Source organism: Hyperolius riggenbachi, chromosome 4 (genome assembly GCF_040937935.1).
Source record: "Hyperolius riggenbachi isolate aHypRig1 chromosome 4, aHypRig1.pri, whole genome shotgun sequence".
Taxonomy (NCBI): domain Eukaryota; kingdom Metazoa; phylum Chordata; class Amphibia; order Anura; family Hyperoliidae; genus Hyperolius; species Hyperolius riggenbachi.
This window is the reverse complement of record NC_090649.1, coordinates 251,979,623-252,001,890: the sequence shown is the minus strand read 5'-3', so window position 1 is coordinate 252,001,890 and position 22,268 is coordinate 251,979,623. Positions and strand designations below refer to the sequence as shown.

The window sequence follows — 22,268 nt, the reverse complement described above, 5'->3', positions numbered from 1 at the left end:
TCACAGCCTAACAGAGGAGGATTTTTATCCAGGTATCTTCTATCACTGATAAGATAGCAAAGACGCTGCTTGCTTGTGTAAATAACACACACACACTGGAGTGTGCATAGAGGGGCCTGGAAAGGGGTGTGCATAAACAGACCAGCACGGAGGAGTTGGCAGCCTTTCAGACACAGGGGGACAAGTCTGACAGGGGAAAGATACATTGATTTATTACAGAGACAGTGATAGTAGAAAGTGCTGCAGTAAGCCAGAGCACATTAGAATAGGTTTAGGAACTTGTAGGATGGTAGAAAAAAACGTTGTAATTTTTTAGTCTCTTTAATCAAGGTTTCTGGAGTGATTCCCTTCAGCACAACCTGAGCATACAAACTCGACTTCCATTCTTTCTTCTAATCTGGAATGTTTCTCCTATGTAACACCCATTGGCCTCAATTCACTAAGATCATGCTGGAGATAATAAGGCAAGAGAAAACTTACCTCCACACAGTAAGAGTTATCTTTATCTCTTCATTCCTTACGTTACCTCTTCTGTAGTTAATTTACCTCCTCTGTAGTTATTTTCACACGCAGTTAATGAACAGCCTGTCTTTAACTCTGGAGTTATTTTAAGGATTAAAGCGTTAACTTAAAGACAGAAGAGTTAACTTTAGGTTTGCCTGATGAAAAATGTTTCCTGAATACTACATGCTTTATCACCATGGTAACAACTCTAGAAGAGTTATTAAAGACAGGAGATAAGCTTAGTGAATTGAGGCCATAGTCACCTTTTCCTTATTTACAGTAGCTCTCTCGTGTACAATATTTGCTTACTTTATACAAAAGTTTTTGGAAATTCTTATGCTCGGGATGTGACAAATGGGATCTACTTTCAGAAGTTAACCCTTCACATGAAGACTGTCACATACAGTTCAACTGCTTATTTATTATGTTAAAATGAAAGAAGAAAAAAAGTACACACAAGTCTGATGCAGCAATACCCTGGACCTTATTTACTTATTTTTAATTTGACTGGTTATTGAGAATCAGTGAGAACCTGGCATGGATTTATTGTTGGCTATAAGATGGATAAAGATGGGATCTCTTTCCAGAGTTATATGGGACTGAAATTAGTACATCGGTATTGGAATGATATTTAATTTGGCCAAGTGAATTTAAAATTGAGAAATGTGTCATAGGATTATACTGGGGCACCTATTTGCTCACTAACTACACTGAGGCACCACTTGTACCTGACTATTCTGGGGCACCACTTGTACCTGACTATTCTGGGGCACCACAGGCACCTGGCTAATCTATTCTGGGGCACCACCTGCCCTTGGCTAATCTATTCTGGGGCACCACCTGCACCTGACTATTCTGGGGCACCACCTGCACCTGACTATTCTGGGGCACCACCTGCACCTGACTATTCTGGGGCACCACCTGCACCTGACTATTCTGGGGCACCACCTGCACCTGACTATTCTGGGGCACCACCTGCACCTGACTATTCTGGGGCACCTCCTGTACTTGACTATTCTGGGGCACCTCCTGTACTTGACTATTCTAGGGCACCACCTGCACCCGACTATTCTGGGGCACCACCTGCACCTGGCTAATCTATTCTGGGGCATCTATAGCTTGCTACCTACACTGGGGCACCACCTGTACCTAGCTATCTATACAGGAGCACCTATACCTCTCTGCCTACACTATGGCATCTGTACCTGGCTACCTACACTGGGGCACATATAGCTCGCTACCTATACTGGGGTCACCTGTACCTTGCTAACCTATACTGTGGGCACCTATGTCTGGATACCTATACTGGGGGCACTTATGACTGGATACCTATTCTGTCAAGAGGTGACACTGGGACCTAGAGGGAGGGGCACATGGGGAAGAAAATAAGCACAGGGGAAACAGAGGTGACACAGAGGTGGTCAAAAGAGGCACAGGGAGAACAGAGATAATACGGGAAGATGAGGTGACACCGAGGGAGACAAATGGATGCCCACGGACTGTAGGGATTGGAGAAGGAGGAGGTTGGTCTACAGTATCAAATGCCGAGGAGAGGTCAAGGAGAAGCAGGATGGAGTAACTGCCTTTGGTTTTTGCAAGGGTAAAGGCGTTGACCACCTTGGCGAGGGCTGTTTCTGTTGAGTGTGCTGGTCGTAATCCAGACTGTAGGGGGTAAAGTAGGGAATTAGTGTTGAGGTATCGGGTAATGCGTTGTTGGGCCAAACGTTGGGGAGTTTGAGAGGCAAAGGGAAGGCGGGAGATTGGGTGGTAGTTTGAGGGTAGGGTTTTTTCAGCGAGGCAGATTTTGTTGCAGATTATTCAAATTTTAGTGGTGAAGTGGGTGGAGAAGTCGAAATCTACCATAGGGTGGATGCAATAATATCCATCCCCAACCACTAATTGAGGAAAGTTTCTCTTAATATGTAGTAAATTAATAACTTGTTTGGGACATTTGTAACTGTGTAATTGCAGTTTAAATCAATTCAACATTGACATTTTCTAATGGCATTGGTTCCAGAGGGTGGGGGCGGCTCTGTATCTGGTGTGAATATGAGTGTTAAAGCTTTTGAAATGAAAATCGGATAATAAAACCTCCTACATATAACTGTTATTATAAAACTTGTTTTTCAGAGAGTTTTGCATGAAATAGCACAAGATGGCCCCAAGTATGGATTCAACTCTGAGCTACTGTCAGACATTCCTAAGGGTCTTACACTGGTAGAATACAGGTAAGGCTACTAAACTTGCAATTTCGTATATTACATTAGAATGTAAACCCCAGGCAAATATTAAAATTACAATTTTCATCCAGTAATTTACTCAATAAAAATGCTGTTTTATATACTTCGTAATTCTTGCACAGCTGCGCTAGGAGACTGAAGGAAGAAGGGCTGCTGTGAGCCAGTCAGTGTTTCATTGTTAATCATAAATGACTCCTGAACTTACCCCCAAAAATCCTGAAATGATGGGGTCTTGATACCTACAGGTTCCCTGGTTTCACAAGCCTCCCCTCCATTCTTCGACTCTGCACCTAGCCAAGCAAATGGACTTAGGTGAATGGTGGACTTAAGTGCAAATGATTGTCATTACACCATATTGGCCCCTGCTACTGGCCTTTGAACAGGAAAGGACCGCTTGTCCTGCCAGAGAGATCTGAGCTTTCCATACTTCTTGTCCCCAGTGACACTACAGAAGATGAATTATGGGGTTGTCAATTGACTTAAAAACCAGACAAAGCTGTGAACCCAGGCAGGTCTTCTAAAGGTAACCATACACCTAGCAGTTTTGCAGCCCCATTGACCATCTTTTTTGATAATTTTATCGAATCACATGAAAATCTGTGGCCAGGCAGTCGGTGGAGGCGGGGTGGTGAGCAGATTTGATTAGAGAGAGATCTGTCTCATGGTTGATCTGCCCATACATCACTAGATGTATGGGCACCTTAACACTTGGTGCATCCAGAGCAAAGGAAAAAGCTGGAATGGGCATGAATGGATTGGAGTTGATTGTCTTGCTGCATCATCCTGGAAATACATTTTTAGTTTCAAAAAATGTTAGAGTTCTTGGCAGGGGGTCAAATTCAAAGCTAAACATTCAAATGATTTAAAACAGATTCCCATGCAAATCATTTTTCTGCATATTACGCATACATCTTCTGAAAATTGTTGTTTGTTAATTTGACTGACTTCTATGCAACAATTGACCCAGTGAACACCCTTTCCATGATTCCACACTCCCCTCCACTTAGCCACATGACTTGGGGATGTATTGAAAGCTGCAAAATATGCTTTAGGCTTGTGCAGAAGTATAAAGAGTTAAACAAATTTTAACTGCCATAGCATATGCCCCCTTTCCAACAATCAGTCTGCTGTATGCTTGATTTGCTTTGCCTTGTGCAACACAGTATTTTTGCTATTGTGAGTGAAAACCTTCGGGAGCATGAATACCACAAGGCGGTAGACTACACAAGCCTATAGAACAGGACTGCTGATAGATTCTGGAATAGTGAAGACATGTTCTTTGGTAATGACTCTTGCTATAAGATGCTTGAACTTGTACACAAGCAGTATTTCCCTAATGCAACAGAACGGATAAACCGTGTTTGTATTGCTTCCAATCTGTAAATCCAGTTCCACATAGATGCCGTCCCGTCACCTCACCCCACTCAGTGTCTTTCTTGTCAATAGTGGCTTAGAGACTGGGCGGTCACCAGCTGGTGCTTTGTAGAAATCATGCAAAAAATATGCTCGAAGGGAGTAATACCTGTAGTTGCACAGAAATAATGCGTTGTTGTTTTTTGGGGGATGGGGGGAGGTTACCCTGGGTGAGCTCTGGAGAACAATTAGTAAGCTCTGGAGAGCAATTAGCATACATGTCCAATCTGTTTTCCAATCGATTTTTCATTTACTTCTATGGAAAATCATTAGGAAATCAGATCGTAAATCTGTCAGAAAATTGTGTGTTCCTAGCATTAGTGCTAAGTTAAATCCACTTACACTGATCATTAAAATAAGTCTCACTTTGTTTTCTCTTACAGTTCACCCAACATTGCCAAAAAATTCCATGTTGGACATTTACGATCCACAATAATTGGTATGATAATGTTTGGGGATTGGGTTATATTGCTTTCATAATTGTTATGTTGTGAAGTTTATGTTGCACCCGTTTAGCCAATAACCCCATGTTTGATAAGGCAATGAGGGCTACATAATAGACAGTAACTTGTAACAACAGATGTGGATCAGTATTTTCACATTTATAAACTACTACATGCATGCATTTTTATTTACTGTTTTTTCCCTCTCCCCTACATATCTCTTTTGATCTTCCTTACTCACCAGTGACTATAGCCTTTTGCAGCCAATCTTGTTTTCTGCCCAGCACAATACTGAACTGCAACGTCTCCGATGTAGATGCAGGAAACTCTGGCACAGGCACTAGCTGCAGGGCTGTGGAGTCGGTCCAAAAATCCACCGACTCCGACTCCTCAGTTTAGGATTCCTCCGACTCCACGACTCCGACTCCTCTAATTTGCATATTACAATTTTGTTGATTAAAAGTATGTAACATAAAATTCGTCTCTTAACTGCCAACGCTTAGGAATTTTACAAGACAACTGAAGTGAGAAGGATATGTAGACTACTATATTTATTCCCTTTAGACTAAAACTAGTCCTTGGTAAGAGTACTTGTAAAAGGTACAAACCGGAACAAAGAACATCTATCAGGCCCTAGGCAATGTAAGTGTGGGTACATGTAAGAATGATGTGCAGGTACTCTGCAGGGGAATGAGGAGATTGTAAACAGACAACACCTCTGTGTTCAATGTGCACAGCATTCTCAGTGGATTCCCTGCAGCTCTGTGAGGAGTGCATATGTAGAGTATAGTACTACTGTGTAACAAAGTAAACCTGAGACAGATGAAATTAAAGTTTTATACATACCTGGGGCTTCCTCCAGCCGCCTTCAGGATAATCAGTCCCTCGTTGTCCTCCTCCACCACCTGGATCTTCTGCTATGAGTCCAGGTACTTGAGCCAGTCGGGCGTAGTGCGCATGCACACACTCCGCCGCCAGGAGCATACTACACCTGTGCAGCACTATTGCGCAGGTGCAGAATGTTCCTGGCTGTGGGAGCGGCATGCGGCCGGACAGCGCTGACTGGCTGAATTACCAGGACTCATAGCAGAAGATCCGGGTGGTGGAGGACAGCGAGGGACTGATTAGCCTGAAGGGGGCTGGAGGAAGCCCCAGGTATGTAAAAACTTTACTTTTCATCCGTCTCAGTTACCCTTTAATTTGTAGTCACCAAACCAAATTTTAATTACATATCATATTATTTGATTTCATCAGCAAAGGGAGTGCATACATTTGCATAAATCAGCATCAATGCAGAATTATTTCCATCTCGTTGACCATCTCTATTAGTGACACAGCTACACATCAGGCTTTATTCTTACAGCATAGATGTTATTTAGTATATATAAGAGATTCCTGTGTACACATCATATATATACAGTCACAATCAGATATGTATATCTGACCTTAAAAATACGGGGACTGCTTTATTGAAGCAGCACAAGTAACTAATTTTGATTGGTTTATTTCATTTTTGTGGACTAAGCACAGCTATTACTGTATATATACACTGTATATATACATTATTTTTAATGACTATTATCTGAGAAATAGAACATTTTATCATATTTTCTATTTTAATTAGTTACAAATTCATTAGGAGTCGGAGTCGGTGCATTTTTTCCCGACTCCGACTCCAGGCACCCAAAATCGCCCGACTCCACGACTCCGACTCCACGACTCCGACTCCGACTCCACAGCCCTGACTAGCTGAGAGTGATTTGTAGTTCAGTTCCTTGCCACTGGCCATTCAGAAAACCAATGAGAAAAAAAATAATTGTTCGGCCTACTGCCCTGCTAATATCACCGCTTACTCAGGCACTTCCCTCAACTTTGTATTACTCTTAACAGCTCCAAGATTGAATATATACAGATATAGCATGCAAGTCATAGTTTATGGTTATTAACTCTACAAATGTACCCTTTTCTTTTTAAGGAGACACTGAAGCGAAACAAAATTGATATAATGAATTGGTTGTGTAGTACGGATAATTACTAGAACATTAGTAGCTAAGAAAATATTCTCATATTTTTATTTTCAGATATAGTGTTTTTATAGCATGGCATTATTCTCTAATATTTGCAGTTTACACACTACTCAGCATTCTAAATGATTTTACAGAGCAGGCCAGTGAACTTTTGACCTGTCCTCCAGAGATAAAAAGAAAATACAGTGTCTGACAGATGAGATAACAAGCTTCAGAAGACAGAGCTCTCTGTGACATTGAAAGTGAAACTGAAAGTTGTGGAGCTCAATGGCTCTTTATGCATAGATAACTGGAGTTTCTTAAAGGCTGGTTCATATTGGGGCGTTTCTTCAGCGCTTTGATGATCGCTGGCGATCAGCAAAGCGCTGCTAACATGTATCCCTATGGATACATTCACACTGCAGCGGTTGTGATTTTGATCAATCGCAAACGCGATGCATGCAGCGTTTTGGGGGCGATTGCCCTGTGATTCCCATTCTATGCAACGGGAATCACAAGCGCAAATCACGCTGAATCGCAAGATTTTGCCCCCAAATAGCGATTGTGGAGCCGAACGCAATCACGGAAACAATATTAGACTTGTGTCTCTGCTCCTAATGTTGTATTTCTTAGCTGTACTACACATACAAATCTTTATATCATTTTTTTCGCTTCAGTGTCTCTTTAATGGCCTATCTAGTTGAGATATTTTAGGTTACTACACGTTGAATTTCAGCATTGCTGTATTCTTTCTTGTCTTTTTATTTTTTATTTTTTTTTTTTTTTGCTCAAAATGTGTTTTTCTTTTTTCTAGGAAATTTTATTGCTAATCTTAAAGAGGCAGTTGGTAATAAAGTTGTAAGGATGAATTATCTAGGAGACTGGGGATTTCAATTTGGTGAGTGTTGCTAAACATTTTTAAAAGTGCTAGTATCAAATGTGCATGACTTTTGGTATAGTGCAGATGCACCTACTGTTTTACATGCCGTATTGTAGGAAATGTGAGTGGTTTTGGCCTATAAAAAGGGCCAAATGTTGCAGAGTGCATGTATGAGCATGCTTTAGCATGTATAGCTACCTATCCTCTAGCTTGCTTCCTCTAATGTCCTGTGCAGTTTCTGAACTGGCCACTAGAGCTCCAGACTCACTGTCATGTGACTGTAGTGAGCCTGGAGCTCTAGTAGTCAGGTCGGAAAGCTGCTTGGGGGACACTAGAGGTAACATGCCAGAGAGAGGACATACTGCAGCATGCACCACGGTGCACTCTGCATACAGGAGGCCTCCGCACCCATCACCTGCGGTATATCCCCCCAAGAATAGGCAGACACAACATTCACATTTACTTTGCACCCAAAATGTGGGTGTCAAAAAGTTAGCTTATTAGTGGTGATATATAGTAATAACTTTTGTGGTAAAGGTGCTTTATTTTTACACCATACCTTTATAACAAGACCCCAAATATGGAGTTCCACTTTAGAAAGCTTTGCTTAAAAAAGCAAAATATAATTTACTGTAATACTGAAATAAAGTATGAGAAATTGATCATTTCTGGCCCACAATATATTATATATTATGGGCTAGAAATGATCAATTTTTCATACTTTATTTCTCCTCTAGGAAACGTTCTGTGAAATTAGATCATTATGATCATACTAGTAGACTTAAGCCCGTTTAAAAACGGGCTCTAGGTCTGTCTCTCACTGCCACCACCATTGCATGTCAGTGCACATGCCCGCCCAGCTAACTGGCCCCGGCCTCCCGTCCCAATTGTCCGTGCTGTGCACATGCGCAGTAGCAAAAAGCACGGACCCAATTACACAGAGACAGGAGTACGCAGGGACAGTTTGGTTTTATTAGGCGTATGTGTGGGTCTCAGGCTGGTCAAGGTCATGTGGCACTTTCGACTAAACTGATAGCAAAAGTGATACATGAGCATGTGATCTCGACCAGCCAATCAGAGACTTGCATGGGAACTGCACTATTCCAAGGGATCACATGTTTTTACACGACTTTGCCTATAGTAAAAAAAAAAATATGTAAAACGAGCTATTAGTCTGTGAATCTTTTTTCTGCTAGTTGGACCATTTAATTGGAAACAAAAATGAACTGTGCAATACATTTATAATTCATTTATTTACTTAGGTCTATTGGGAGCTGGATTCAGCAAGTTTGGCTGCAGCGAGAAACTCAGAGCTTATCCTTTGGAGCACCTTTTTGAGGTGAGACCGTTTTCAGAACAACTAAACCTAGATATGCCAAAATGAGAAGCCTCCATTCACAAACAGCTGATATACAGAGTCTGTGTTCTTCACTATGTCTCTACAACTGCCAAATGGGTGGATATCAGCAGGAGAAAATGTTGTTAAGGCCTAAATGCATCCAAGAATTAATTTTACATGACATTAGCCCTTACACATAGAACATTACAAAGCAAATTCCTCTCTTTGAGCTTCTGATGCAAACTGACAGCGCTTGACACTACAAGCTGGTTGGATTGCAGAGACTTCACACTCAGTGAAGCATACTGGGTGTCATTTATCTGACACAGAACTAGTTTGCAGCTTGTGCATCAAGAAATGGCTGCATGTTCAAATTGTCTTGATCTCTGTAAGATCGCTGTGAGCTGTGGTAGAGGAGGCAGGGTGAGGGTTGTATAAATGCCCATAGTGTCTCCATTAGATATTCTATACTAAAGAAATCCATCATAACCACAGTAACCATCTCTGTTAGTTCTCAAACAAGTCAACTTGATCACTCCTCAAATACTATCTTGCCAGTCTGTAGTAAGCAATGGAATGAGAAAGTCAGAAGGGAACTTAGACATTAATAGTAGACTAATGAAATAAGGGCAGTATTGTTATCCCCACTGTGGATAACTCAACCTAGGGTTACAAGATTTTAGTAAAAATAACTCTCTAAAAAAAGGTATATTGACTTAGTGATAAATTATTTCAGTTTATCCCACCCAATACCTTTTACTTATTAAAAGAAAGCCCCCCCCCCCCCCAAAAAAAACAACAACAACAAAAAAAAACAAGATCTACTTATCTGGGGTTCCCTCCAGCCCCTGGTAGCCTACCTGTCCCTCGTCGCAGCTCCTGTCACAGCCGGTGGCCCGGGGTCCCCTCCAACATCACACTTACGTGGCCTGGAGCGTACTTCTGCACCTGCGCAGACCACTCCAGGCTACATGAGAGGCCGGGCCACGCACTACCGCAGGCCCTGATGTTGCCAGTCGGTATCTGCAACGGAGGGGACCCTGGGTCACCAGCTTGGAGCGGAGCTGCAGCGAGGGACAGATAGGCTTCCAGGAGCTGCCAGCTCGGTTATTCCCTTTAATGCTGGGAATACACGGTTAGATTATGCGCCAGGATTCGAGTCAGCGGCTCGATTCCGGCGCGGCCTCCCGGATCGATTCCCGCTCGTCCTCGCGGGCGCTTCTTATCTTTTTGTTTTTTGCCATTGTCTGCCCGCGGGTATCGAGCGGGGAATCGTTCCGCGCTGTGTTCGGACCTGTCGAAAATGTATCAATCGAGCCATCAGCGGCTCGATTGATACCAAAAAAAACGACCCGTGTATGCCCAGCATTAGAGTCCATCCTGACTTCCTCCTGGCCTTCATAGATGGTCCTGAATTTAGCTTGTGACAGATCAGATCTATCCTATCTACTAAATAATATTTAAAGGACAACTGTAATGAGAGGGATATGGAGGCTGCCATATTTATAACCTTTTAATCAATACTAGTTGCCTGGCTTTCCTGGTAATCCTCTGCCTCTAATACCTTTAGCCTTAGACTCTGAACAAGCCTATGCAGATCAGATATCTCTGACATTATTGTCAGATCTGATGAGATTAGATGCATGCTTGTTTCTGGTGTTATTCAGACACTACTGCAGCCAAATAGATCAGCGGGGCTGCCAGGCAACTGATATTGTTTAAAAGGTGATAAATATGGCAGCTTCCATATCCCTCCCACTTTAGTTGTCCTTTAAAGGGGAACTACAGCCTAAACAAACATACTGTCATTAAGTTACATTAGTTATGTTAATTAGAATAGATAGGTAATATAATTTTTTACCCACCCTGTTTTAAAAGAACAGGCAAATGTTTGTGATTCATGGGGGCTGCCATCTTTGTCATGGGGGCAGCCATCTTTTTGGTTGAAAGGAGGTGACAGGGAGCATAAGACACAGTTCCAACTGTCCTGTGTCCTGATGACCCCTCCCAGCTGCACACACTAGGCTTCAAATGTCAAATTCAAAATGTAAAAAAAAAATTTGCACCAAAACAGCAGAACGAGAACAACAACATCAGAAATCCCATCATGCTTTGCACAGCATCAGGGGAAAAATGCCCGGGCAGTTTTCTTCTGTGCAGCTAAAAATGAGGCTTGTATAAGAGAAACAAAGTTCTGATGCTGTGAAACTGTTAAAGAAACACCAGGCCTTTTCAGTGCTGCGATTTTTAGTCTGGAGGTTCACTTTAAGCAAGGGAATCTGTGCTCATCCTGTAGAGCAAAGTTCCCCAACCCTGTCCTCAAGGCCCACCAACAGTACGTTTTGCAGGAAACCACACACCTTCACAGGTGGGATATTTAGTGTTGCAGCAGAGCTGATTAACTACCTCTGTGGATTTACATAACAGGTAGGCCTTGAGGACAGGGTTGGGGAACACTGAGGGCCCAGAATTTAAATGGTAAAGGAGATGCTGAGGGGAGTGGTCAATTTACATACAATGATTAACCCTTGCATGAAATTTACATTCACTTGCACTAATGAAGGATGTTTGCTTCCAAAATGGTTTGCATGCTAAAGCATTCTATACAAGATTGTTTTTTGCGGCAATGAGGTCTCTCCAGGTCGAAAGGGACCCGACTCTAACCACACAGGTCAGTGAAGCAAGCAGACCAACATTTCATGCTCTCAAGCTGGGAATTCATGCCGAGGCCTGTCAAGTTATATCACTCTAGGGAACACATGCATGCACATAAATCCGTCTAAGGTATCCATGGAGGAACAAAATGCACTACTCACACCATACTATACAGGATCTTCTCAAAAAATTAGCATATTGTGATAAAGTTCATTTTTTTTTTGTAATGTACTGATAAACATTAGACTTTCATATATTTTAGATTCAAATACACACAACTGAAGTAGTTCAAGCCTTTTATTGTTTTAATGTTGATGATTTTGGCATACAGCTCATGAAAACCCAAAATTCCTATCTCAAAAAATTAGCATATTGTGATAAAGTTCATTTTTTTTGTAATGTACTGATAAACATTAGACTTTCATATATTTTAGATTCAAATACACACAACTGAAGTAGTTCAAGCCTTTTATTGTTTTAATGTTGATGATTTTGGCATACAGCTCATGAAAACCCAAAATTCCTATCTCAAAAAATTAGCATATTTCATCCGACCAATAAAATAAAAGTGTTTTTAAAACAAAAAAAGTCAACCTTCAAATAATTATGTTCAGTTATGCACTCAATACTTGGTCGGGAATCGTTTTGCAGAAATTACTGCTTCAATGCGGCGTGGCATGGAGGCAATCAGCCTGTGGCACTGATCAGGTGTTATGGAGGCCCAGGATGCTTCGATAGCGGCCTTAAGCTCATCCAGAGTGTTGGGTCTTGCGTCTCTCAACTTTATCTTCACATTATCCCACAGATTCTCTATGGGGTTCAGGTCAGGAGAGTTGGCAGGCCAATTGAGCACAGTAATACCATGGCCAGTAAACCATTTACCAGTGGTTTTGGCACTGTGAGCAGGTGCCAGGTCGTGCTGAAACATGAAATCTTCATCTCCATAAAGCTTTTCAGCAGATGGAAGCATGAACCCATTTTTGAACCTGAAACATTGGCAGAAGCGCCTGACCTGGGCTACAGAGAAGCAGCACTGGACTGTTGCTCAGTGGTCCAAAGTACTTTTTTTCGGATGAAAGCAACTTTTACATGTCATTCGTAAATCAAGGTGCCAGAGTCTGGAGGAAGACTGGAGAGAGGGAAATGCCAAAATTCCTGAAGTCCAGTGTCAAGTACCCACAGTTAGTGATGGTCTGGGGTGCCATGTCAGCTGCTGGTGTTGGTCCACTGTGTTTTATCAAGGGTAGGGTCAATTCAGCTAGCTATCAGGAGATTTTGGAGCACTTCATGCTTCCATCTGCTGAAAAGCTTTATGGAGATGAAGATTTCATGTTTCAGCACGACCTGGCACCTGCTCTCAGTGGCAAAACCACTGGTAAATGGTTTACTGACCATGGTATTACTGTGCTCAATTGGCCTGCCAACTCTCCTGACCTGAACCCCATAGAGAATCTGAGGGATATTGTGAAGAGAAAGTTGAGACGCAAGACCCAACACTCTGGATGAGCTTAAGGCCGCTATCGAAGCATCCTGGGCCTCCATAACACCTGAGCAGTGCCACAGGCTGATTGCCTCCATGCCACGCCGCATTGAAGCAGTCATTTCTGCAAAAGGATTCCCGACCAAGTATTGAGTGCATAACTGAACATAATTATTTGAAGGTTGACTTTTTTTGTTTTAAAAACACTTTTCTTATATTGGTCGGATGAAATATGCTAATTTTTTGAGATAGGAATTTTGGGTTTTCATGAGCTGTATGCCAAAATCATCAATATTAAAACAATAAAAGGCTTGAACTACTTCAGTTGTGTGTATTTAAATCTAAAATATATGAAAGTCTAATGTTTATCAGTACATTACAGAAAATAATGAACTTTATCACAATATGCAAATTTTTTGAGAAGATCCTGTATATGGCACAGGCGCATGAGAGCTACAGCCAGACCACACTGGCTGCCGAAATATACACCTTGGCAAGAGAAGCTGCACTTATCCTATAGAGGGCCCATTTAAATTCTGCACAGTTTGGGGACCACTATGCTGTACAGATACATTGCTAGGCAACAGTACAGCGGTGCATCTATACAGCTTTGGATCACCAAACTGTCGCCCTATCAATTGCATCCAGTCACTACAGGCAACAGATATTACCATGTCAATGAGTCTTTAGGCCAAGTATAAGTGACACAAGGGACTAATTAGTTGGGTAGGGGTCATCACTTCGCTACAAGGGGGATGACTTTTTATTTTTAATTTTTTTAATTTTATTTTTTTGTAAACTTCTCTAAACAGTTTTATTTATTTTTTTGTGATATTGATACTTCTAGGTGTATGTGAAAGTGAATGCAGAAGCAGAACAAGATGAAGAGATGAAACAATGTGCCCAAGACTTTATGCAGAAGCTTGAGAATGGAGATCCAGAGGCCGTTTCCCTTTGGACACACTTCAGAGATCTGAGCATTGAAGAATATTCCAAAGTCTATAAAGTATGTGTCTTCAATATCTCACATCGTTTAGAAGGGATAAAAGAGGACTTGATGCTTAAGTGTAACTTTAGAGGGGACCAAAATCCTGCAATAATAACCTTTTAAAGAAAATAATGAATTGGATAGAGCCTGCTCACGTCAAACAAGCTTTCCTTTGATGAGAGAGAAAAAATGATTGCTTCCTTGTTCTAATGGGATCCCTTTTCTGTGATAATGCCATTCTGATGACTCCGTTGGTTGATGGGAAATTTTCTGCAGTCTAGCACATACATGTAAAAATGGTGCCGCTGTAATTTAGTAATTTGGCCAAATTGCCGATATTTTAATATTAGGCACTATGTAATTACCTGTCGGTATTTTTTTCCCAATAGTTTACTATCTCCTAATATGATGCCATTCTCAGTTGAAAATGTGCTAACATTTCCAGTTATAGCCGCTAATTGCTGTCATTAACATGGGAAACTATGGTGGTACCCAAACTTTTCCGGCACCCAAATTACTTGTTTGGAGTCTAAGATTTTGCTCACTCAAGCCTGCTGCTCCTTTTCACTTGTGTACATGCATACACTCAAGTGTGTGTGTGTGTGTGTGTGTGTGTGTGTGTGTCTATGTGTCTATGTCTATCAGCCAACAGACAAACCAGTCTGTCTGCATTCTCACAGAGCTACATTAGGACAGGAAGCAAGCACTTTGTAATATATGCCTGATTAAAAGTTGGGTATTTGAGGTGTGACTCTCCACATCTGAAGGACTGACATGCTCAGCAGCCAATGTTACTGACTATGACCAAACATGCATGTAAGGATTTCTAGTTTCCCTGGCTAGAACTGTTATGCTGCCTATTGCTGAGAAATGTGTAGCTCCATATCTCCATCATGACAGGTTCACTTGACAGGATAATGTCTTCAGTATTCTTTTATCCTTTATTCAGCGTCTGGGTTGTCAGTTTGACGAGTACTCTGGTGAGTCTCTTTACAAGGAAAAGGCCCAAGATGTTATTAATCTGCTCAAAAGCAAAGGACTTCTTCAGAAAAGCAGGTAAGTTTGTATTAACCCATTTGTTAAACAACACAAGCTGTGTCCTATATACAGTATATTTTGACTAGATGTGGAAGAAACAATCTTTTACCTTTTGCAACCACTAGGTGACACCTTGCATCACTTCTAGTTTTTTAGGCCTTTTTATGCAGGCAGTTGAGAGCAGTTTCCCCCACTGCCTGTCATCTGCTCCTGTAGATCTGCCAGTCTTGTGCAAGTGTTTGGCAAGGGCAATGGCATTCCAAGCATGAAGATTTGAGTGGACGGCAGCCACCCGGCAGACTCTACTTGTGGCAGTTTCCTGCTGAGCAGTAACCTCACTACAGTATTTGTCAGATGTTTGTAACCACATGTATGGCTACAGATGCTGCTATTTGATTGCATTACAGTGAAACTGGATTGCACTGGCTTCCCAGCAGATTGGTAGCTGAGATGTGACATGCATGCAGTTTAGCCAGATGTGTAAGGGCTGGTGCACACCAAGAGATGTTTGGAGCGCTTACGGGCTGAAAACCGCTTGGCTAATGTATTGCAATGGGATGTGCACACCAGAGTGGATCATTTTTTTTCCCCAAACGCAAACTCGGGTCCTGCAGCATTTTTGCTGATTTCTGAGGCGGTTCTGCCTCAATGTTAAGTATAGGAAAGTGGAAAACCGTTCTGAAAAATGCTAGATCAGAGAGGTTTTCCAAGCGTTTTTGTTACAGAAGCTGTTCGGTAACAGCTTTACTGTAACAAAATATAAAATCCACAAAAACATTCCAAAAAACGCTAGGCATGTTTAGAAAATGTCTCTTAACATACCTAGAATAAAAAAATCAGCTTCAAAAACCGCTAGCGTTTGCGGATCCACTAGCGGTTTTTGGTGTGCACTGGCCCTGAAAGAAACCTTAGGTCTCAGTTGCCATGTAGGAGGCACAAGTGACCAAATCATTTAGTTGTGTGACACCTCTCTGCAGTTAAACCCAGTTGGGCAATCCTGACAGCTGGGCTGTGACCAGAGAGGAGTAGCAGTGGGAAGGAATTTTGTTACAGTTACATAGTTACATAGTTATTTTGGTTGAAAAAAGACATACGTCCATCAAGTTCAACCAGTAATCCACTGGGACTCTGCCAGTTGCAAGAGAGTCACAAAAGATAAGATAAAGGGGTTTATCTATAACTGAACTTAATTCCCTTAGGACCCGAGGATGCATGCCATCCGGGCCAGGTGCCTTGTCTATTTTTAATTTATTTAGTCTTGCCTTCACTTCTTCCTGCGTTACGTATTTAATATTACAGTTAGAAGATTGAGACTCTTCCGCCTCTGTAGTTTGCAACAGTGCTGTTTCTTTTGTGAAGACAGAAGCAAAGAAAGCATTTAATAACTCTGCCTTACCTTGGTCATCCACCATTGAGTTCCCACCCTCATCCTTTAGGAGTCCTATACAGTCAACCTTTCTTTTTTTAGAGTTAATGTACTTGTAAAACTTTTTTGGGTTAGATTTGATATCCTTAGTGATTTGTTTTTCAGCTTCAATCTTTGCCTGCCTAATTTCTTTTTTACAATTTTTATTGCACTCCTTATAATTGCTTAGTGCAGCCTCGGCCCCCTCCTGTTTTAAGACATTATAGGCATTCTTTTTCCTCTTCATTTTATCTTTAACCTTTCTATTCATCCACAGAGGCCTTTTTTATTCCTAGATATTTTGTTTCCATATGGGATATACATACTACAATATTGATTGAGAATACGTTTAAAATCTTGCCATTTCCCTTCAGTGTCTTCCCCTTGTAGTACATTATCCCAGTTCACCAAACTTAGTGCCTGCCTAATTTGATTGAACTTTGCTTTTCTAAAATTCATAGTTTTAGTGGTCCCGCTGCCCCGTGGCCTATCAGTCACCAGATCAAACGTTATCATGTTGTGATCACTATTTCCCAAGTGTTCTTGAACCTGCACATTTGATACATTATCTGGTCTATTAGAAATGATCAGATCCAGTAACGCATTCCCCCTAGTTGGTTCAGTTACCATTTGAGTCAAGTAATTGTCCTGTAGTGCTGCCAGAAATCTGCTGCTTTTACCAGAATGGGTAGCCTCAATACTCCAGTCAATGTCTGGAAAGTTGAAGTCGCCCATAATTATGACCTCATTTTTACTTGCAGCTTTTTCAATCTGCTGTAGTAATCGCAGTTCTGCAGCTTCATTAATAAGAGGTGGTCTGTAGCATACCCCAATAAGCAATTGGCAACTTTTATTTCCACCATGAATATTTACCCAAACGGACTCCACATCTTCGCAATCTTCCTCCATCTCATCGTTGAGGACAGCTGTAAGAGCGTTCTTAACAAAGAGACAAACCCCTCCACCTTTTTTCCCTGTTCTATCCCTCCTAAACACATTGTATCCTTTTAAATTAGCTATCCAGTCATGGCTTTCATCCATCCATGTCTCGGTTATTCCCACAATGTCATAGCCTTTGTCATTCAGAATGAACTCTAGTTCGTCTATTTTATTTGCAAGGCTCCGAGCATTGGTTACCATGCACTTTATATTTTTACCACCACATTTACCAATTTTGTTTACATGAAATGGGCTACTTGAATTTTTACCAACCTCCTTAATCTTTACACTGTCACCACCTCCCTCTCCATCCCCCATAATGTTAGGTTCCCACTGTCTTTTTACCTCATCTTGTCTACGTATTGAGACTTTATCCTCCCGCCTCCCCCCAGATCCTAGTTTAAAATCTCCTCCAACCGTCTAGCCATCTTCTCCCCCAATGCAGCTGCACCCTCCCCATTAAGGTGCAGCCCATCCCTGCTGTAGAACTTGTAGCCGACTGCAAAGTCTGCCCAGTTCTCCAGGAACCCAAACCCTTCCTTCCTACACTAATTGTAGAGAGTAGGATGTTCCACCCTTCCCATTGATCAGGGTGACAGAATTTCTACCTGAAACCCTGTGAGGAAGCCAGCTTGGAACTTCATCTACCAGGTGAGCAACATAGTATTTAGGATCACCCAATGCAGAGAACATCACCCAGACTCCAGCAACTTACATTTTTTTGCAAGCAAATGACCTAACAATATAGTCCGAAAGAGGTGGGCCTATATCTGCTTGTGCGAGGTGTGACAAGCTCTGCAATCTTTTTATTGTAGAGGAGAAGTTACCCAATTATGCATAACAAAGGTCTTCTTTTACAACCACGTTGGAATTAACTGCCATAGGTCCCAAATCTTGTGTGGTGCAGTTAACATTAAGGGAGTGAATCTCTTATAAAATAGAGAAATTACATATTTAATTTAGCTAAAAACTTACATGTGAGGATCCCTACAGGCAGAGCCTTGGGCCAGGTGAGCAAGACTATAGATATGTATACCAATTGGAAACAAGATATTGGGTGGGGATTCGTATTGGTGAGACAACACCAAGTGTGCCTACGGCCGCCTCAGTAGAGGAGCCCCTTAACCCTCGCTCAGAAAACTGCTATAAAAAGTTTTGAGGTGCGCTGGTGCAGTTTACTGACGAGCTCTATTAAATGTAAAATAAATATCATGTGCATGTCAGAATTGTGCTGCAGTCACAGTATATCGCCTCAATTCAACCTACCATTCAAAAATAATCCATCTGGTAGTCCCTTTAAAATATATATTTTATATATAAGCTATGTTAAAAACTTACATAGATATGAGGCACTTACACTCTACTCCTTATGCTGCTAAAGCATCCTTTGTAATGACCTGAGGAAGCGGGCCATGACCCTTGAAATGCATTGTCAATTTTGTTAAGAAATATTTTTCCAGTTGAACTGGTGTCTGCATCTTCTGAAGAGAAATCAGTCCGGTGACTATTGTCTCTGTGTAGTTTGAGGAAAACAGATTTTATTATCCATAGACTCACAACAGAACATTACACTTTTGTTGTCATTTGAAGTGTGTTTATATGGCCCTCTTACAGTCCTTTGTTCATATTTACATTGTACATTACAACTGAACATGTTGGTTGTAGAGTTCCGGTAGATAATACACAATAAAATCATCCTTTATTTTGCAGTAATGATACTGGTATTGTGGATCTTTCCAAGCCAGGGGATCGGGAACTTTCAAATTACTCGACTGTGATGCGTAGCGATGGGACATCTCTCTATATTACAAGGTATACAACTGCATATTTTGTTGCTATACACCAATGTGGGAATTCTAAAACTTGTAATGGGGTGGAAAGAACTGTTGTGGACGCCTGTTCATATGTCTCCACTGTCTGCATGCTTATCATGATTGTTGCTGAACAGTGTACTGGTTAAGAGCACTGCCTCTGATGTAGGAGACCAGGATTATAATCATGTCTGGAACCAGTACCTATACAGTAAGGTGTCCTCGGGCAAGACTCCTTAACACTGCAGGTTGGCGCAACTCTCAAGCGCATTGAGTCAGACATGAGAAAAGAGCTATGTTAGCATTACTATTGCATGTCTGAAATCACTGACATAAAACAACAAAAAGATCAGCTTGACATCCAGTCAACTGGCATTGTTAAAGAGAATATAGATGGCAGACTCCTTATTCCTCTAGCCAGGGGTGTTTCTAGCCACTTTGTCACTCCAGGCAAGAAAACCTGTGGCGCTCCCCCCCACATAGCGCCAACCCTTATTCCACCCCCACCCCCGTGCCCCCACCACAAGCAAGCACACACACAAAAAAATGAGCGCATGGGCGTGATGTCACTCATGACGTCACGCACATGCACAGAGAGTGCCCAGCAACAGGAGCGCGATACTAGGATGCGCACCACCGGACTACGCAGGCGTACTACTCCGGGTCATAGAGACCCGGAAGTAGTACAGGGCCCAGATGTTCGCCAATCGCCAGCATCTCTGCTCAGCCGCCCCCGCCCCCCCCCCCCCCCCCCACACACACACACACACACACACACACACGCACTCAAATCTCAGGGCCAGCCAGGGGACAGTGGGGCATATAATATCAAGGGGGGGCACGCCACTCACTATGAGGGTCTCCCCTCTGCTGCCCTGCACACTGTGCAGCATGTGTGTCTCCCTCCGAGTCCTGCCCACTGTGCCCAGACCCACACAGCAGCAGGCATGATGCTATATGCTAATGCCCCTGTATTATTTAATATCCATTGCCAGAAGCAACATGGGCGAGCCGGGGAAGGGGGGGGGGTGGTCGAGGGGGGCGGAATCAGGGCCAGCCAGGATGCATATAGAAAAATTATCATGAGCAGCAGTCAGATCTGCAGAGATGGCACTCACTGTATGTGAGGTGTGTGTGTCGTCGTCTCTGCTAGTTTGTGCGCACTGCGCACACTGCTCAGTCAGGTCGGCCAGGTGTCAGCCGGCGCCGCGGTAGCACTGGTCCCTCCGTCCTGCCTGCGTCACACACAGTGCCTCAAGCACGTGTGACAGGCGAGGGCGGAGTTAGGGGCGGCGCCGGCGCGGCGTGTAAACAAGCTAGCGTGCGGTGGCCGTACGCTGTACACAGCGAGCGTGAAAGAGGGGCGGGGAAAGGGGGCGGACCAGTAGGCGGCGGCATCGCACTCGCACATAAACTAATGTGCGTGCTGCTGCTGCTCGCTCGGAGAGGAGGAGAGGATGGGGGCAAACCAGTAGGCGGCGCCGGGCACAGGCTGAGCTGCCTGTCACAGCCGGCGCCGACCTGGCTGGAAAAAAATAAAAATAAAATAAACACGCACAGAGTGGCAACTTGGCGAGAGGGCGCCCACTTCCACCCACGGCGCCATAGGCAAAAATTTAGAGTTGCCTAATGACTCAGACGCCCCTGCCTCTAGCTTTAGGATTTCAAACCTGGTGCAGACTATAGTAAAAATTGGAAATGTATCGCTTTTGAAAATGAGCTTCTTTTACATGTTATTCATATTAGTTTTATGACACATTTTTACATTTGTTTTGTAGAGACATAGCAGCTGCCATTGATCGCATGGAGAAATATGGCTTTGATGAAATGATCTATGTGGTATGACACTTAATTATTTTCCTCCTTAGTTGTGAAATAGCAGATGGGTCCTTAAAGCAAACCTAAAGCAATAATAAACTTATGAGATAATGTATGAATAGTACAGCTAAAAAATAGAACATTAGTAGCAAAGAGTCTCATTGTTTTCCAGTAAGAGTTAGAGAGAGTACGCCTGAACTGCTATATTATAAGCTTCCTTTTCATACTGTCTTATTTGTGGTGCTGTGACATGCGTCACAGCACCATCCTCCCTCTCCAGCGGCTCCTGTGACACCCCCGCTTTACTCAGCTGAAATATTCACTTTGAGCAGAACAGGATGATGGGCAGGAAAAAAGTATCTGTAGTTCCTCCTCTCTGCCTGTCTTCAGGAACACCCCCTTCACTCGCCGATAATGGTTCCTATATGCTGTTAAAGTACACAGCGCTCTGGGGAGCTGCGCTATGTGCGGCCTTGTGGTAATTGAGGTCAGAATGATAGTGTACCATACTAATAAGGCTATTAGTACACTATCGCTAGCACATAGGCTAACTCATTTTTCCTTTTTTTTAGATTAGTTGCAGCTGTTTTCCAAAGAATGGTCCTCCTATCTCCCCTCCCATCATTGAACATTCACACTTTGTATTCGTAGCTCACTTGGCTGCTGAGGTCTCCCTTGGCATGCTGTCACTGTTGCACATGTGGATTGGCATTTTAAATTTGTAACGTCTTTTTGAATAATGAGCTGCATACCACTTTTAACTACGGTCTCTGTATGTGATTTGCTGCTGGCCCAATGACCATATTGGTTTATAATGTTTGCTACTTTTCCTGTACAGGATTGTTGGAGCAGGCAACAACTAAGATGCTCTGTGCTGCCAGTTCCTGGAACAAAATTATTCCAATATGTCTAACTTCATTTTTTTCTGCGTTTTTTTTCAAGACAGACAAAAGTCAAGAAGGCCATTTTGAGCATTTGTTCCAGATACTGAAGCTGCTTGGAAAAGAACAAGTAGACAGGCATGTTACTGATACTTTCTCCCCCTCCTTGTTTTAAAAATATACAGCCCTATAAATTGTATGGTGACCTATAACCTATAACTAAAAATCACATTTTTCATATGGGGTGCATCTTGATGTACCAATCTGCATTATTTTGATTTAAAATGTATTCTTACTATAAGTGAAAACTTTGTCAGCATGCCCCAGTGGTGCAAGAAACCAGACAGCAGTTTGCTTTGTAAGAGCACTTTTGCAAAGGGTGGAATGAATTCTGACCAAGCAGCGTAAGTTTTTCAGCACCACTCACC

General features: G+C 42.4%; 1 protein-coding gene across 1 annotated transcript in view; it reads left to right on the top strand.

Annotated features, from left to right (window-relative positions):
* The window catches only part of RARS2 (arginyl-tRNA synthetase 2, mitochondrial), a 47,445-nt gene that overhangs the window by 7,276 nt on the left and 17,901 nt on the right, over positions 1 to 22,268 (top strand). Inside the window, exons 5-13 of the mRNA XM_068231130.1 lie at positions 2,635 to 2,732; positions 4,541 to 4,596; positions 7,421 to 7,504; positions 8,749 to 8,825; positions 13,808 to 13,966; positions 14,898 to 15,004; positions 19,041 to 19,142; positions 20,920 to 20,980; positions 21,902 to 21,978. Coding sequence (XP_068087231.1) covers positions 2,635 to 2,732; positions 4,541 to 4,596; positions 7,421 to 7,504; positions 8,749 to 8,825; positions 13,808 to 13,966; positions 14,898 to 15,004; positions 19,041 to 19,142; positions 20,920 to 20,980; positions 21,902 to 21,978 — 821 coding nt within the window. The remainder of the gene's footprint in view (positions 1 to 2,634; positions 2,733 to 4,540; positions 4,597 to 7,420; positions 7,505 to 8,748; positions 8,826 to 13,807; positions 13,967 to 14,897; positions 15,005 to 19,040; positions 19,143 to 20,919; positions 20,981 to 21,901; positions 21,979 to 22,268) is intronic.